Source organism: Garra rufa, chromosome 8 (assembly GCF_049309525.1).
Source record: "Garra rufa chromosome 8, GarRuf1.0, whole genome shotgun sequence".
NCBI lineage: Eukaryota > Metazoa > Chordata > Actinopteri > Cypriniformes > Cyprinidae > Garra > Garra rufa.
Genome location: NC_133368.1, coordinates 16288814 through 16308055, shown reverse-complemented (window position 1 = coordinate 16308055; position 19242 = coordinate 16288814). Strand labels below are relative to the sequence as shown.

The window sequence follows — 19242 nt, the reverse complement described above, 5'->3', positions numbered from 1 at the left end:
CACTATTATTTTCATGTTTATTAGTGCAAAATAAATAAGTTTTTAATCCACACGGTTCACCCAGGCAAATATATTTTCTCAGAATTTTACAGGCATTTTATAAAAGTACTTTATTTTTAAATGTTGTTAATGTGATGCATTGTTTTGTTGTTTGTAGTTTATAGCGTGGTTATGTTAATAACACATGTTCTAATGTTGTCAATAAAATCTGGCTTTTTTATTGATTTATTTGAAGGTCTCTGGCTTGGCTGAGAGTCTCTGGTTTAAAACCACATTTTAGTTCAGTGGTTCCCAACTAAGTTCCTGAAGTCGCCTTAGAACTGCACATTTTCCATGTCTCCTTAATCAAACAAACCTGATTCAACTCATCAGCTCATTAGTAGAGATCCCAAGACCTAAAATATGTATGTCAGACAATGGGGGACATGCAAAACATCAATAAACATGGTTGGCAACCACTATTTTAGAGCAATTTGAACACTGAATATGACAATAACTACTGAAAAACAATGCCAGCTGGAGAGTTGCATTGCATCTACTCTTTTGATTCGCCCTCCCCATCCAGATCCCACAGGAAAACACGGACGCTTTTATCTGTGCGGTCCAGCAGAAAGTGGCCCATCCACACCAGAGCGATTTCACTTATCAGAGCTGTAGCATGGCCGGGGGTCCACGGCGGGCCTCCCATCGATCTCCTCGCACCGCGGCCGCTGCTTTTACAGGAATATCACTTTCCACTCGCTTTTCCTCCTATCAGAGGAAGCGGACATCACACAAGGTCAGAAAGAAGTCATCCAAACAAAACTCACCTATCAGCTGGACTGCGGATGCTTTTATCTGGCGGTATAAAGGAGAGGGCCTAGACGAGCAGCTCTCCTATGAGGAAGGCCAGTTTGGTTTGGCGACAGGAGGATTTTGGGTAACCTTCGGCGGTGGCTCGGAAAGGTGAGGATGTGATGATTCATAGGCCTTGTTTCAATATGCGCTGCTCCCCACCTGACTTCAGACGCGCACGGCGCTATTACAATATTCAGATTACCGTGCACTGGAAATTAATTGGACTAATTAACATACAAGTAAATGATGATACCGTTAACACATTTCATTAACTCAAACTGTCATTTCATGTTCACCGTGCTCTCTGTATTGCATTACAATGAATTGAATTCATTAAATTATGCAAATGAAAGGTGGCAAGCAACGGACGGCTCCATATGAACGTTAATAGACTGTTTTCTCTGAATCTCTGCAACAAATCGCCACGAATTCAGAAGCATGTGGGTTTTTTCGCTTTGATTTGACATAAAAGATTTCGGTGGACATACTTTTGATTATGTGTGGTGGCAACCGTGTTAGTGATGAGACAAAAGCAGTTTGCAATTTAAAGAGCCAAAACTTCAATGGATATTTAACATGTAAAGCCAAGCTGTTGTCATCTTATGGTGACTGTTTAACCATGTTTTGCTATATAATTACCTTAAGTGTAAATTTTTATTATTTTATATTGATTGAGAGACTATGTGGAGTATGTTTTTAAAAATGCATTTTAAAGGCTATTTAAGGGGATAAATTACATAAAATTAAATAAATTTAGTTCCAAACCTGAATGAGTTTATTTCTACTTTTGAACACAACAGATGGTGTTTTGAAAAATGTGGGTAACCAAACAGTTTCAGTTCCCTTTGACTTGCACTGTATTTTTTATCCATACAATTGAAGTCAATGGGAACTGAAACTTTAGTTACCCACAATCTTCAAAATAACATTTTATGAACAGCTGAAGTCAAAAGTTTACATACACCTACCAGAATCTCCAAAATGTTAATTATTTAGTACTGATATTTCACATAAAAGATGTTTACATATAGTCCACAAGAGAAAATAATAGTTGAATTTATAAAAATGACCCTGTTCAAAAGTTTACATACACTTGATTCTTAATACTGTGTTGTTACCTGAATGATCCACAGCTGTGTTTAGTTTTTGTTTAGTGATAGTTGTTCAGTCCCTTGTTTGTCCTGAACGGTTAAACTGCCTGCTGTTCTTCAGAAAAATCCTTCAGGTCCCACAAATTCTGTTTTTTTTTTTTTTCAGCATTTTTGTGCATTTTAGCCTTTTCCAACAATGACTGTATGATTTTGAGATCCATCTTTTCACACTGAGGACAACTGAGGGACTCATGTGCAACTATTACAAAAGGTTCAAACACTCACTGATGCTTCAGAGGGAAAATTTATGCATTAAGAGCCGGGGGTGAAAACTTTTGAACAGAATAAAGATGTGCACATTTTTCTTATTTTGCCTATATGTCTTTTTTTTTTTCATTTGGCACTGCCTTTTATAAGCTACAGAAGATACATACATGTTTCCCAGAAGACAAAATAAGTTAAATTTACCCTGATCTTCAAATTCAAGAAACATCAGTGAGCTTTTGAACCTTCTGTAATAGTTGCATATGAGTCCCTCAGTTGTCCTCAGTGTGAAAAGATGGATCTCAAAATCATAGTTATTGTTGGAAAGGGTTCAAATACACAAACATGCTGCAAAACCAAAGTATTTTTGGGACCTGAAGTTATGTTAAATGTTCAGGACAAACAAGGGACTCATGAACAACTATCACTAAAACAAAACAAAAAACAAATGTGGATCATTCAGGTAACAACACAGTATTAAGAATCAAGTGTATGTAAACTTTTGAACGGGGTTGTTTTTATAAATTCAACTATTATTTTCTCTTGTGGACTATATGTATATGTAATTCAGGTCAGTACTAAATAAAAAAAATAACATGCATTTTGTATGATCGCTTCTTATTTTGGTTAAGTAATTCACATTTTGCAGATTCTGCAAGGTGTATGTAAACTTTTGACTTCAACTGTATGTGTATATATACATATATATATTTGCATGTGTATAACTTGGTCAAAAGTGTCTGAAATACATTTTTACTTGTATATTAAAATAAATTGTTTAAAAAACAACAACAAAAAAGACATTGTCAGCTATCTAAATCAATTTCCAAACAGCTGGATTTAATGTTGACCTAAGAACAACAGTTAAAACAGACTCTGATCATGAAATGTGATGTGGTTTTAATGTATAAGCCCTTCTAAGAGGAAATTGCCGTAAGTGTATTTCTAAATTGAAAATGAAAAAGGCATGAAGGGGAATTTTGTTCACACTTGAGCAAGTTCAAAAATAAACAACATATTTCATATGCAATTTAAGGGGGTAAAGCGGTGGGTTGGGTGGGTGGATGCCGGTCGTGCCCGCTCTTTTTATACATATTTTAACATCGAATATGTCAGAGACGCTTCTAAACGCACTTGAGATGAGGAATATATGAGGATTTAGAGGGCAGGAAGCAGTCAGAGGCTCAGCTGGATGTCCTGCGCTGGTCCTGTTGCTGCAGTGACATCTACTGGACTTCATACACACAAAGGTTAGACACACACATATTTGTAGGAATTATAAGAAGTGATGGGTTTTCGAATATGACAAAGCAGAACATTTCAATCATAAAAGCTGTAGTGTTATATAAATAGTAAGAGATGGATTGCACATATGTGACCCTGGACCACAAAACCAGTCCTAAGTAGCACGGGTATATTTGTAGCAATAGCCAAAAATACATTGTATGGGTCAAAATTATATATGACAAAAAATTATTAGGATATTAAATAAAGATCATGTTCCATAAAGATATTTTGTAAATTTCCCAATGTAAATATATTAAAATGTGATTTTTGATTAGTAAAATGCATTGCTGAGATCTTCATTTGGACAACTTTAAAGGCAATTTTCTCAATATTTAGATTTTTTTGCACCCTCAGATTTCAGATTTTTAAAATGTTGCATCTCGGCCAGCTTGGAAGCTTATTTATTCAGCTTTCAGATGATTTATAAATCTCAATAAAAAAAATAAAAAAAACTCTTATGACTGGTTTTGTGGTCCTGGGTCACATATGATTTTACCTATTTAGTTTTTTGTATAAAGATTTATTAGATTAGAAGATATTAACATTTGTATTTTTTTAAAATAGTTTTTTTTAAAGGTCTCTTTACTCCATTTAATCAAAAATACAGTAAAAATTGTAATATTGTGAAATTATAAAGTTTTTTTTTAATTTGTAAATTTTTTATTCCTGTGATAAAAGCTAAATTTTTGCTTCATTACTTCAGTGTCACATGATGTGATAAAAGCTAAATTTTTGCTTCATTACTTCAGTGTCACATGATCCTCCAGAAATCATTTTAATATGCTGATTTGCTGCTAAATAAACATTATATATATATATATGACCCTGGCCTGGACCACAAAACCAGTCATAAGGTAAAATTTTACAAAACTGAGATATATACATCATACGAAAGCTCAATAAATAAGCTTTCTATTGATGTATGGTTTGTTAGGATAGGACAATATTTGGCCGAGATACGTCTATTGGAAAATCTGGAATCTAAGGGTGCAAAAAAATCTAAATACTGAGAAAATCACCTTTAAAGTTGTCCAAATTAAGTTCTTAGCAATGCATATTACTAATCAAAAATTACATTTTGATAGGTTTACAGTAGGAATTTTACAAAAAAAATCTTCATGGAACATGATCTTTACTTAATTTCCTAATGATTTTTGACAAAAGAAAAATCAATCATTTTGACCCATACAATGTATTTTTGGCTATTGCTACAAATATACCCCAGCGACTTAAGACTGGTTTTGTGGTCCAGGGTCACATATATACTATTTATTAGGAATCTTTAATGAATATTAAGTTCAAACGTGTTTATTGTAAATATAAATGTATTTAAACAATGTAACTATTTCACTTTCACTTGGAATGAATTCAATGCATCTCTGTAATAATTTTTCTTTTTTTTTTTCTTTTGTGATGATGGGGTTGGAAAAGGTTTATGCGAGTATGTGCATCAGTGTTCTGTGAAAATAAGACAACTGAGAAGCACAGAATTATGCTTAGTCATTTTAGTGTGAAATAAACAGCTGCCCTCAAAAGTGGGCATTGTACAATAGTCCGAAGCTTTCTTGGAAAAAATGACCAAATAAAAATATAAAAGTGACATGTTAAGATGCTATTTATAATGAACAAAATCAAATTAGACTTCACAAACTAGGAAAAGACTAAAAAAAAAAAAAAAATGCAATTCTGGATCACCGTGACAGAACAACCCTTATCAAATCAGAAAACAAAATAGTGTTTCATTATCTGCCATTAACCCCGCTGGACCTTTTCAATCAAACTCCTGATCGTTACAAACTTGGCTACGGGAGGTATACAAATCCCCAACACAAAAATTGGCAATGGTACTCAAAACCGCTAGATAAAGAGACACGATAATCATGATTAGCTGAAGGAATAAAAACAGATAAGCGGAGAATAAATTGTACAGTACCACGTGGAAAACAAAGCCATACTTGTACATGGACTGACAGCCTCCCTGATGACCTGCAGTGCATTCACTCCTTACCTCCTTATGAGGCTACAGTAAGCAAATGAAGGAGAGGGAAATCAAAACCTACACATTGACCACCGTGAACGACGCCTACGCCATCACACGGTTAGGCAGTGATGTGACCGCAAAGGTAAAGGGCTCAGACCTCGTCCCACCACGCTACATCCCAATAAAAGGTGGCACAGCACTGCTAGATTGACGCCAGAGACACTCAGAGCTGCTTTGTTTGGTCCTGAAACACAGTACAGATCTGCATATGAACGCTGCAAACCATCAGACGTCAGAAAGCAAGAGACTTTCTCTCCATTTATCAAAGAGTGAAACAAATTTGGCAAACTACAAACCGATCGATTTCATACAAACGACTCTTTTTTGCTGATTACAGTCCAGTTCTTTAAAAAAGTAAAGCCAAAGGGAGACGTTTCCTCTTTTTTTCTTAGAAAAGCAGTTGTGGACATCACAAATCCAGATTACAAGGTATATAAATATCATTTTGCTCAAAAAAGACTTCATTCGCAACAAATTCATATATTGAAAGATCTGATCAACTCGCAGAGGTTTGAGAATTATGATACATAAAATGCTTGTTAATTACATGATTGTTTCATATTTTTCCCTTCGCTGGGCCTGGGTTTTACCTACACAAAATAAAACAACATAAAATAAAACAAATCAAATGCATTTATGAGACATGTAAAGACACTATTGGACACCTTCATGACTCGCAACAGCACAATGGCAGGCTCCTCTCCAAAGTTTTACATCTTCCTCCTTATATGGAGAACTTACACCACGAATATCACTTACGACCTATAATTAAAACGAAGAAACGGCTCACCCACAAATGGAAATTCTGCCATTACGTACTCCCCCCCACTGCACGAAAACTAGTTCAGACTGAAGTCGCTACATTCCCAGTGAAGCTTTGTGTGAGGAACAAGTTATAGGGCTCATTAAAAGCTTACATTTCTGATGATTCAGAAGACAGCACCTGGGTCACACTGACTAGTTCCTGTCCGTTCTAGAGCTCGACAGACATGGAAGTGTTTGGAATGCCATAGCGGAGGGGGAATAAATAATGTGGGAATTTTCACTTTTGGAGAAGCCGCTCCTTTAACATGAGCCACCCGTCTGTCACCGCCGCTGCGTTCTCTACACAACACGATTATTCCCATTCCAACAAGTACACACTGAAACAGATGCTTGACACCCATGAAGAACTCGAGCTTTGTACACGACAGCTTATAATACAATATAAGGCATTTCAGTGTTGTATGTGAAAACAAGAAATAATGCTTCCCCCATAAAAAGATGAACAAAACCCCCAATAATTCTATATTTGTAAAATATATATATGTGTGTGTGTATATATGCATTCACGTAAATATACACATTTACGTAAAGGAGGGTAAATATGTAAAGGTATAAAAGCAAGGTATATGCGTGAGCGTGGAATCGACGTCATCACAACGAAGTCTCAGGACGTGGGAGAAGAGGATGTGATGTCGTACAGGAAGAAGCGGAACCTTGGCAGTCTAACAGAATGTTCAGCGGTCCGTCCTCTTCACGAATCGTTTCTCCGGCGTCACTCGGCCGCGTCCCCGGCGGACACGGAGACTAACTGCAGAGGAATCTCGGCTGTGGTCAGCTGGTCCTGCGAGCCTGTGTTTACGGTAGCGTTGACGGTGGCTAGGCCCTGCATGGTGCCGGGCTGGATGTTGGTGAGGATGAGCGTGGTGCCGCCCGTCGTGATGATGCTGTCCGAGGACACGGCTCCGCCAACGCTGGCCACGACGGCTCCGCCGCCGCTCTTCTTGTTTTGATGCGTCTTTATGTGCTTGGCCAGGTGATCGCTGCGCATGAACCTCTTCGAACACTCTGAACACACAAACTTCTTCTCTCCTGATAAAGGTGAAATAAGGAATGACAGAAAAAGAACAGAAAAAAGCTGTTACAAAACCCTGGGCAAAGACTGCTCCAAAATTTAGATGAATGCATCCACGGTGTTCATGTCTTTCTTTCTTCAGTCGTAACAAAATTATGTTTTTTGTGGAAAACATTTCAGGATTTCTCTCCATATAGTGGACTTCTATGGTGCCCCCGAGTTTTAACTTTTAAAATGTAGTTTAAATGCAGCTTCAAAGGGCTCTAAATGATCCCAGCCGAGGAAGAAGGGCTTTATCTTGTAAACGATTGGTTATTTTCTAAAAAAAATGTTTACAATTTATATACTCTTTAACTGCAAATGCTCATCTTGATTAGTTTTGTGTACACTCTGTGTATTCTGGTTCAAGACAGTTAGGTTATGTCGAAAAACTCTCAACTCATTTTCTCCTCCAACTTCAAAATCATCCTACATCGCTGCAGAAGTACCGAACCAGTGTTTACAAAGTGAACATGCAAAGATGATCAAATGTCCTTTACAAAAAAAAAAAAAAAAAGGTAAAACAGCGATGTAGGATGATTTTGAAGTTGGAAAAGAAAATGAGATGGGGGGGTTTTAGCGTTTGCGGGTTAAAAGTATATAAAATATTTTTTTTTCAGAAAATAGTTGATCGTTTGGCTAAATAAGATCCTTCTTCCTCGGCTGGGATCATTTAGAGCCCTTTGAAGCTGCATTTAAACTGAAGTTCAAACTTGGGGGCACCATAGAAGTCCACTACATGGAGAAATGTTTTCCGCAAAAAACATAATAACTGAAGAAAGAAAGACATGAACATCTTGGATGGCAAGGGGATGAGTATTTTTGCTCTGGAACTTCTTTAAAGATACTCAAAAAAAAAAAAAATAATAATAATAATAATAATAATAATTATAATGCTAAAAAATATATAAAATAGAAATAGTCAAGTGTTTGGGGTTGTTTTTTTTTAATAACGTCTCTTATTTTAACATATTAAAGTCTTGTCAAGACTATTAATTTGATTAAAAATATAGTAAAACAGTAACATTGTGAAATTATAAAATATATATATATTTTTTTTTTTTCAATTTAAATATAGTTTAAAAACGTAATTTATTGCTGTGATCGAAGCTGGATTTTCAGCATCATTACTCCAGACTTCAGTGTCACATGATCCTTCAGAAATCATTCTAATACAATAATTTGCTGCTCAAGAATGATTTCTTTTTTGTTGTTATCAATGTTGAAAATTTCAGGATTATTTGATTAACAAATTTCAAAATAACAGACTTTTTTTTACATCAGATTTTTGTAACAATAAATTGCAGTCACTTTTGATCAATTTAATGCAACCTTGCTTAATAATTCAAAAAAAAAAAAAAAAAAATCTTACTGACTATAAACCTTGGAATTGTAGTGTATGTTTGTTAGGAGCACACAGTTATTATTCAAAAATAAAGTGCCCCACACACAATTTAAAGATAAATTTTTGTTTAACCCAAATCATTGTTAATATAGATACTGAAATCACCCTATGCTGGTAGAGACATTATTTATAGACAGACATTTTCAGTTATATGTTTTTTTTTTTTTTTTTTTTAAATACAGCTGCTGTTGGAGGAAAGCTTAAATCATTAATTAAAATTAAAGAGGGTCCACTTTTTGAAATAGAGATTTATACATTTTTACATTCATACATATTTGTTAGGATAGGACAATATTTGGCCGAGTGACGTTTATTTGAAAAGCTGGAATCTGAGGGTGAAAAAAAATCTAAATACTGAGAAAAGCACCTTGACAGTTCTTAGCAATGCATATTACTAATCAAAAATGAAGTTTTGATATATTTACGGTAGGAAAATATCTTCATGGAACCTGATCTTTACTTAATATCCTAATGATTTTTGCCATAAAAGAAAAAGATCATTTTGACCCATACAATATTTCGTTGGCTATTCCTACAAATATACCCGTGCTACTTATGACTGGTTTTGTGGTCCAAGGTCACATATTATAAATTCTCCCACAATACCGTTTTATTTTTTAACGGCACTGTTACCTTAGCAACATGTTAAAGTCAAACTGAGTGTTCCAAATCAGTCACTAATGAGATTCTATATGGGTCAGGATGTTGCCTTAGACAGGAGCTGCCTATGTAAGCAGTTCACTAGGTTTATGTAGACACTGTGTGTGAGAGAAAGAGTACCAGTGTGTGTTCTCCTGTGCCGCTGTAATTCATCACTGCGCGTGAACCTCTTCCCACAAAACATCCAGGTGCAGACAAAGGGTCTCTCTCCCGAGTGCCAGCGCAGGTGAGCTCTCAAGTGAGACGTCTTCCCGTATACCTTCCCGCAGCCGGCTATATGGCACACGTGCTGCTTCTTCTTGCCCATGTTAGATCCCCTACAACATACAATTAGAAATGTACAGTCAGAATAGAAATATATTACACACATCCAGTGATGAAGACGTGTAGTCAAACACACACCATGGGGCGTCTGTATTACATATGAATATAAACACAGAAATTGTACCGTGTCTCAAAACAAATGTGCTAAAGGCAATGTGCTCCTAGCAGTTTGATCTCACCTCCCGCCTCCCTCTTTGCAGTTGGGGCAGGTGCATGCGACCCTGCGCAGACGTTTGCCCTCCTGGTTCAATCCCTCCATCTCCTCCTCCACTAAACGAACACGAAGGTGAGAGAGGTCATTGGCATTCAGCGTAGAGCTACTGTCCAGAGGCCACTCCTCCGAATCAGGCTCCTCCTTAATCTGAATATCTATAGAGTATAGTATGATCAGCGTTACACTAACAGCACTGCATCATTACCGCTAAACATCTTCCCACTTCAATGTCAATCTTAAATTATTCTACTTGTTTACTTTAGTAGGTCACATTAGGTGCATTTCCATTACAGATTTGCGCAAAACTTTTGCAGTATTTTATAATTGTCAAAAAAAGAAAAAACTGTTGCAAAATGTCAGCATTTCCATTAACTGATGATATGCGACTAAAACTTAATTTTGCGTACGCAAGGTGACCTGCAAATGTGAAAAAATATTTCCATTGCAGTTTTGCTAAATAGAGTGTAAAAATAGACGCATTTCCTTCGGGTGTAATTTCAATTTGCGCAATCTGAAGGGTAATGGAAATGCAGCTATTTATAGGGCCCTATGATTTCCATGATGCAGAAAACAGGGATGGAATTCAGTCATAAAAATGGATTTAAAAATGGATTCTGTGGAATTTGGCCAAATTTTGGTGAGTAAATGTGGCGTTTACAGTCCATGTGAACTTCAGCTCTCATCTAATTCGATAAAACTATTGTCAGAAACACACAGAAACTCATAGATCTTCATTACAACCCAACAAAAACCCCGAAAAATAAACTAAAGAAACTGTGACAGAAAATAGTACTATTGTATGTAGAATGTACAACAATAATAAAACAGTTTAAACATTATTTAGGATTTAGGAATACCACAAAATTTTAATTTAATCTGTTGTGCAGCACTTTGTTTGCCATAAAAAGAAAGGAACTGTTAAAAGTTATTTGATTACCAGTTGAAAATATTATTGCTTAAGCTGCATTTATTGGCACTATTTTTGTTTAAGTTTAAAGAAAATTTTGTATTCCATTTTATGAATTCAACTAATTAGACATCTATGGAAGCCCATTTCTGAATTATGAGATATAAACTCGCAATTGTGATTTATAAAGTCCAGTTCTGAGGAGAAAAAAAAAAGAGCTTATATCTCACAATTCTGACTTCATTTCTCAAAATTGAGAGTTTATATCTCTAAATTTTAAGGAAAAAAAGTCAGAATTGTGAGATAAGTTGCAATAACCTTTTTAAACAATTTCATTCAGTTGCGGAAATGGGCTTCCATAGACATCCTTTTTGATTATTTTAATTTTGATAATTAAATTAAACCATTAAAATTGACTCTAGACAAATTAAAATAAAAAATACAGAATTTAAGTACAAAGTTCGAAGGAATTCGCAAATAAATGAAGACTTCATAGGGCCCTACAACAAACTAGCATGTCTTTTCTCTATGGAAAAAGCTTACTACAGACATTTTTATCAGTCTTCCTGAAACACCAGCTTCAGTACCTCCAGTGCTGTCTGTGTCCTCGGACTGCTGGAACTGGATGCCTGCCTGGCCCACAGTGTTGACCGTCACCGACTGCAGGTTAGGCATCTGTCCTGAGGCCAGGCTGACCGGTGTACCGCCCTGACCCAGAGACAGCGTCTGCACCGGGGCGAGAGTAATCTGCTGAGTTGGAGCCGTCTGGAGCTGAAGGTTCTGGAGGTTCTGTACTCCTTGGACCTGAACAAACAGATTGGTGGAATGTAAAATATAATGAACCCTTTTTGATAACATTTTTAATAGGGTTGTGCCGATAGACGATAGTATCGTGTATCGACGATAGTCAAAGATATCGCCTGTTGCTGATGCCTTTGACGATAGTAAGACGATTATTATTATTATTATTATTATGCGTCAAAAAGGCACCTAACTTTAGCGATGCAGCGCGGAGAGTCGGTTCTAGGATGCCTCAGAAACTTGCCGCGGTGCAGTGAAAATGGCTAAGAGATTTATTCATCATAGATTAAGTGTAGACAGTCATTAGGATAACAGAGGTAGTAAAATGTGGTTTAGGCTGAATTAAATACGATATATGAGAATCCGTCTGTATATAGTAAACATAAACATTCACCTCAGTAACATCTGTATGCGTTAACTACAATCACGATGCGATAAAATGGCGCTAAACATACGCACGTGAATTACACGCACATCGCTTCTCCACAATCAATATGAACTGAACTACAACATGAACTGATGACAAAGATCAGACATACATAGGTAACATTATCGGAATATGACGGGTAAAGAAAGATACATTCATTTGCATTCACGCACGCACATTTACCGCTCCCTGAAGATAGCAGAGAATGAAACCGAAAGTAAACTTAAATCTATCCAACAGAACTACCGTCAGCGCTCTGTACACGCACAACTTAGTTACATGCACTACCCTTACAAAACGAATAAGGACTTTATTACATATTGACATATTTACATGTCATTAAATAAATATGCACGATAGTATAGTGTATCGGCGATCTCACAGGCTGACAATAGGACCATATGAAAATTGTGCATATCGCCCAACACTAATTTTTAAACCACACCAGGCTTGTCATGCAATTTTATTTTTAAAATCTAATTTTAAAGTAATTTAAAGAGCCTGTCTGCATTCCTGCATTCATCCACACTGCTAAAAGTTTTTACACAAAAGACGATAACTATTAAGTTTTAATTTGTTTTAATAAATGATTGTTCTGATTTATTTTTTCATCTGATGAACGATAAAATCACTGACAGCCAATCACAACCCATTTAAAGTAGCAGACAAACAAAACTGCAGTGCACATTCATAATAAACAGAACATTATTGTCTGTTGGTGTGGATGCTACTTTATTTATCATTCCTGCTGCAGATTAGCATATTATTTACTCACCCTCAAGCCATCCTAGGTGTATATGACTTCTTTCTTTCAAACAAATCTAATCAGGGTTATGTAAAAAAGAAAAGAAAAAATGTCCTGGCTCTTTTAAGCTTTATCATGGCAATGGGTGGGTGTTTCTCTTCAACAGGTCAAAACAAGTCCAATAAAGTGCATCCATCTATAATAAACAGTTGTTCACATGGCTTCGGGGGGTGAATAAAGGCCTCCTGTAGCGAATCGATGTATTTTTGTAAGAAAAATATCCATATTTAAAACGCAATAATCACTTTAATTGGAGCCGTGGGAGGCACTTTTTTTTATAATGGATGGATGCACTTTATTATACTTGTTTTGGACTGATGAAGAGAAACACTCGTCTATGCCGTTCTAAAGCTAGAAAGTGACAGGACTTTTTTTAATATAACTCCGATTGGATTCATCTGAAAGAAGGAAGTCATATACACCTGGATGCTTTGAGGTTAAGTAAATCATGGGCCAATTTTCACTTTAGGGTGAACTATCCCTTTAAGTGCCATGTTTAAAGGGGGCAGCCATGCTAACAGGGCTCGAAATTGCCACCGTTTTGGTCGCATATGCTCCCAAAATTTAATCTGCGCGACCTCAAATTATGTTTGTGTGAGAGCGAGAATTTGTTGTGGTGCGACTTGGTTTCTTTACAAAACTTTCGCGAGCCTATCTAATGCACAGACTGCTGTGAGCTGCAGTGACAGGTTTGCCGTTCTCTCCAACATAACCATTTAAACTTCTAAACTATTACCTTTAATGCAGATTTGAGATATTAGCCGTCAATCACTCCCTGTCACTGACACTGCGCTCCGCTAAACTAGGACGTTTTTTTTTCCCTCTCAACCTGTTTCGTACAGCGCACATTCTGTCAGATACAATTCTGGCGCCTTCGTCTCAATATACTGTAGAACGTGGCATACATTCACATCAAAAGATAACTCAGCGGCAGAGTTCCACTCATGCAGGGCCCAGGGGCGTAATTTGAACTGAAGACATGCTTTTCAAAATCCCTTTTGTGTCCTTCCACTTTCAAATGGTTTTATTAAAGTAATCGCTTTTATTGTGAAATGCACGCTCCGTGCCGTCGAGAGTTTCACGCGATAGTTAAACGAAACCAAAAGTAAAACCCGCACATGCATTTAAAAGCTATTTTAATACCCCAGGTTTAGAGAGCGACTTACCAATGCGCGCAAATTAGGCTACATAAAATATCTATGCTGTTATTAGTATGTGGGCTATAATAAGATGTGTGGTTGTCTATAGCTCTGTATCATGCTTGAAAAGTTCGGTCTCTTATTTGCATTTTAAATACTGAAAGAGTAGCCTACTTTCATTATAGCTGCATTTATTGTCTACACGACTAAGAAAGAACGGTGTTTATTTGTTTGTTATTTATACTGCATATTGTTTAAAAATGCAGTGGTTGTCTCTAATTTAAATGGCTGTACCTATAAAAGAGAAAATAATCATCTTGTTCATGTACTCAAATTTTCATTCATTCTTGTCCCTTACTTAAGGCGTAAAATAAATATATAAAAAAGGCTTTCAGAATCAGCCCATTTGCTCGTAAAACATTGGCAATCAGAATCGGCCAAGAAGAATCAAGATTACTAAAAATAAATTGGGTGCTCCTAAAATTTTTTTGGTGTTCCTAACTTTTTGAAGTTAGGAGCACCAGTGCTTCCAAGTAAAAAAGTTAATTTCGAGCCCTGGCTAAACAAGGCCAAAGTAAAAAACAAAAAAAAAACAAAAAACGTTTTGGACATTTAACAGAGTATTTCTGTGCTGAATACACACTTCCGGGTTTCTGAAAGTTTTTTCCGATCATGGCTCTTTATGACATCTTGAAGGGTGGAACGCCTTGTATGGGCATTTCTCCCAAAAGAGCGCCCATCAACGCGCTTCATTTGGCTGCACGGGACTCACTCGGGAAGAATGTCTCTAAAGAAGTGTGGTTTTGGTTGTAAGGCAAAGATAACCTTCCTCAGCTTCCCGAAGAACCCAGCGTTATGTGAACAGTGGACGATACCGTTTCTTTTTCCGGGCAGAAACTGAGTTTTACAAGCGTGTTTGTTGATGAACGTTTTATAAACAAGGCCCAGTTCGACACAAAATTTGCACATTTGATACTTAAAGATGGAGTGGTCTCAGCTATAAAAGATCCTGGTCGTGATTCAGAACTGCAGATAGTAAGTAAAACAGCATCAAATTTGTGTGTTTTGTTGGCAATCGGCGCACAAATTCTCGTCAATCTTTAGCTCCGCCCACGGCACGCCTCCAGGAGCTCGGCTGTTTTCGTAGAGAATCGTAAAGCTGTATATTTCTTTTGTAAATATAATCAAATTAAAGACTTTTTGGAGATATGAAGGATGCAGTACTACTCTACAGGTACTCAAGATTAACATAAGATTGGGTGAAACTGTGTGTGTTTTGCCACTTTTAAACAAATAATTATAAAGGGGATTACCGAAACATCACACAGTAACCAATCAAAATAAAAAGGTTAGCAAAACCAAGCATGATCAAGACCGTTTTTGAGATGATTTATTGCCTATTTGTGACTCTAATGGTGATCACTGGTTAAACTGTGTGTTGTTGTTTTCATGGGCACTTATGAATAGCAATGCTGGAAGTAGTATTTTATTACTGCAGTGACTGTATCAGCACATTCAGTAAAAATGGTTCTTGGTTCTCAAATCTAAAATTGTAATTTAAAAAAAAATTAACCACAAATGGTTTATAACTACATACTTGGAAGGTCTGCCACTGTATCTGTCCTGACGGAGTGACGGTTTGGGCCTGGATGAGGAATGTTCCCGGATTGATGAGCTGGACGTTCTGCAGAGAATGCTGGGCCTGAGCAGACACCTGACCGTCACCCGTCTGCAAGGGCAACTGCTGTAACTGGATCACTTGCTGTCCCGCAGACACCTGACTGAGGTAGCCCGACCCGTCTCCCTGCTCTCCCGCCGCAGACTGCGTCAACACGCCCGTGCCATCTATCGTGCTGGCCGGCTGCTGCGAGGACGAGGATGCTGAAGATGTGGTAGGCACAAACATGTCTGCGGTTGCATTAGAGTTGAGTGTCTGTTGCTGTTCCCCTGCTTTCTCCGAGCCCTCGGAGTGCTCCACGCTCTGATTGGTCATGATCAGCTGTCCGTCAGCCGTGACGCCGGTGGCGATTGGCTGGGCTCCCGAGAGCCCGAGAGAGTCCAGATCCACGCTGTTTATGGGCACAAAGGTAATGTTACCAGGCAAACCCAGAGGCACGTTAGTGACCACCTGACCCTGACTGCTGAAGGCAGAGCTTCCCAGAGACACCTGCGGGATCTGGTGCACTTGGCCAGACTGGGTCATGAGGTTCTGACTGTTGCTGAGAACGTCGGCCGTGCCCGTGACGCTGATGGTCTGGGTGCCGTCTGGGAGGATCTGGATCTGCCCTGCGGCGTCCTGCGCCATTGAGGCCCCCTCGACCGAGGCAGAGAAACCCAGCTGCCCATCGGCCGTCTGCACCTGAGGGATGACTTGGTATTGGATGTTAGGCACTGCGCCGGCGGACGCGTCGGTCCCTGACGTGAGTAAGATGGGCTGGTTCTGGAGACCCTGGAGGCTCTGGAGAGGAAGAACATACTGTCCGTTGGACGTGACGATACCCGTGCCGGGAAGATGCAGGACACCCGAATCATCCTTTACCGCCTCCCACCTTTCAGACGACCCTGTTAACTGCACTGAGAGGTCAGCGTTCTAAGGAGGAAACAGGTTCACAAGAGAAAAAAAATATTCAAAGTGATGCCACAACTGTGCGTGTACACGGTTCAATAACAAAGAACACGTCCTCATCTCTTGCTGTTACTATGGTGACTGATGCAAAACAAGGACCCCATGGACTCTGATGCAAACATGGATAAACCCATCCTGCATATGAAAATGATCTGAATTTGGTCTGAAATACTAAAAGTTAACATGTGACCCTTGAACAATGAAGTTTTCCACTAACATTTGCAATTTAGCAATCAACAAATTTGCATATATATTTGCACACACGATGAAATGGGGAAAATGAGTAATGATATTAAATATAAATAAATAGAGTGGAATTTGTATATCTAGATTTTTTTTACTTTGGACATTTTTTAAAAATCAATGGATTATGTCTGTTATTAGGGCCAAGGACAACAACATTCAGCTTTGCTACAGCTGTTTTTCCATATAAGCTTGAACATTTTCAGCCACTTTTGGAAATTTGCAGTGCTGCACTTTTTATTGCCTCATGATTAATTACTTCTGTTTGTGCTCTAGTCACTCAGGATAAAAAAAGTAGTCACCTTTAGACATGCATTGGTCCTAGTCCATTAACTAATCGCATAATTCACACACAAAAAATGACATGAGCAGGCTTAAAAGTCTGCTATGCATTTAAGAGGAAAACGAATCAGTGGATTTCCCAATTTTTTTTCCTGGTTTAGGTTGATCAAATTTTTCAATAGTCAAAGTTTCGATATGTTTCCCAAGTTGTGTTTGTAAAATAACGAGGCACTTCCTTATTTCACAAACACTCTCCATTAGTACTTGTGTTACTTATGGAGAGATCATAAACTCTACACATATATCCAATCATGTCTTCAGTTTTTTTTTTTTTTTTTTTGTACTGCTGTGATTAGTGAGAGCTATATTTATTTTTTCAACTGAAACTGGAAATATACACACCCACACACGTTACCCATTCAAATGAAGTAACCATTCATGTTTTTAAATGTTTTTGAAAGCATTTTTTGTTGTTGTTCACAAAGTCTGCATTTTATTGATTAAAAGTGCAGAAATATTGCAAAATATAACATTTCAAAACAACTGTTTTCTATTTATATATTTTGCAAAGTAATTTATTCATGTGATCTTAAAGCTGAAATGTCAGCATCATTACTCTTTCAGTAAGTCACATGATCCTTCAGAAAACATTCTAATATGCTCATCTGCTGCTCAAAAAAGCTTTCTTAATGTTGAAAACAGTTGTGCTGCTTCCTTTTTTGTAGCATTCTTTGATGATTAGAAAGTTTAAATGTACAGCATTTATTCTGACTTTCTTGTAACAATGTGCAATTTTTTTTACTGTCACTTTTTAATTTTTGATTGATTTAAATTGATTATTTGCTGAAAAAAGTATTTATTGATTACTTAAATAAATAAATAAATAAATATATTTGATTTGTTCTTGTTACAAATATGCGTTACTATGCACTTATCATTTATTTAGACTAACCTAAAAGGAAGTTCACCCAGATCAGAGCTTCCACATTTAATGGCCCTTAAGTTTAGGGTGTAAACATTCACACATACAAAGTAAACACGACAGGAACTCACACTAAAACCACGGTAAGGTTAATAAAGGTGAGATCTGTAGTAGCCGACTTACCACTCCAGCAGCAACATTAGTCGAGTTTGCCCCGTTCTCTGCTCCGGGGGCGGGCGAACCGAGGCCGGTGCAAGTGGCGGCGAGCAGGGCGAGCGGTGAGGGCTGTCCGTCCTGACGATGGGCGGGTTTAATACATGAAAGGGGGTGGCCACACAGGAAGTACCAGTGTTTTAACAGAACAAAGTGAAAACTTCACCAAAGCACATGCATTAGAATAAGAGGGGAGAGGATTTGATCTGATTTACCTGATCCGCGCCGCCGCCGTCCTGAGCGCTACTGCTGTCCGCCATGACTCCCGCTTTCGCTGGCCCTTCAGGCGCTTAAACACACACAAAACAACACAAAACAGCCATTAGAACCCGTCCACTTCGCGCGCTCGCTCCACAGATTGCTTCATCGGTTAGAACACAAGCGTTTTGTCGTTTTCTGGATGCTTTGAGCACTGTATTTATTTCCTCCGCGGATCTTAAACTCTCTCAGTTTCACCCGCCTGCTAACATTAGCCTAGCTTAGCATAAACATAGCCTGCACAAAGATTCAAAGCGACCATTCCCACGCTCTTCAAATCCTACGTACCGGTCATTACGTGAGTTCTTTCAAGAAGACTGGTCTCCGTGTTTAATTACACTCCGAGCATGATTATTTTAATCGGTGCCTGCGCTCGCTTTAGTCCAGTTTGTTTTTTTCCTAATTTGATTGACGGCGGGGCTTCCACTTCGCCAACTGCGTCACGGACAGGAAGTCCCGCCCTTCGTCTCTCCTCTCATTGGAGGTTAGGTTGGAGAAGTCGCCTTTGGATTGGATGCAACGGATGTCTGTCATTTTGACCGGGTTGCTTCCTATGTTTCGTTGTCCCTGGACTCAAGTTTAGTTCGTGAATATGTACAGCTTCCGTCACCGCAGTACAG

General features: G+C 37.9%; 1 protein-coding gene across 2 annotated transcripts; it reads right to left on the bottom strand.

Annotated features, from left to right (window-relative positions):
• Positions 1–4906: 4906 nt before the first annotated feature.
• Positions 4907–19055, bottom strand: sp3a (sp3a transcription factor). Of its 2 annotated transcripts, none has more exons than XM_073845430.1 (8): positions 18911–19055; positions 18580–18653; positions 18335–18445; positions 15676–16668; positions 11494–11710; positions 9965–10154; positions 9582–9778; positions 4907–7374 (listed from the first exon to the last, which is right to left on the bottom strand). In XM_073845430.1, the coding sequence occupies exons 1-8, from the start codon at positions 18915–18917 to the stop codon at positions 7058–7060; spliced, it is 2106 nt and encodes a 701-aa protein (XP_073701531.1). In that variant the 5' UTR covers positions 18918–19055; the 3' UTR covers positions 4907–7057. The 2 variants fall into 2 exon arrangements, with proteins under 2 accessions (XP_073701531.1, XP_073701532.1); XM_073845431.1 differs by having other exon boundaries at positions 9965–10055.
• Between the last annotated feature and the right edge of the window lie 187 nt (positions 19056–19242).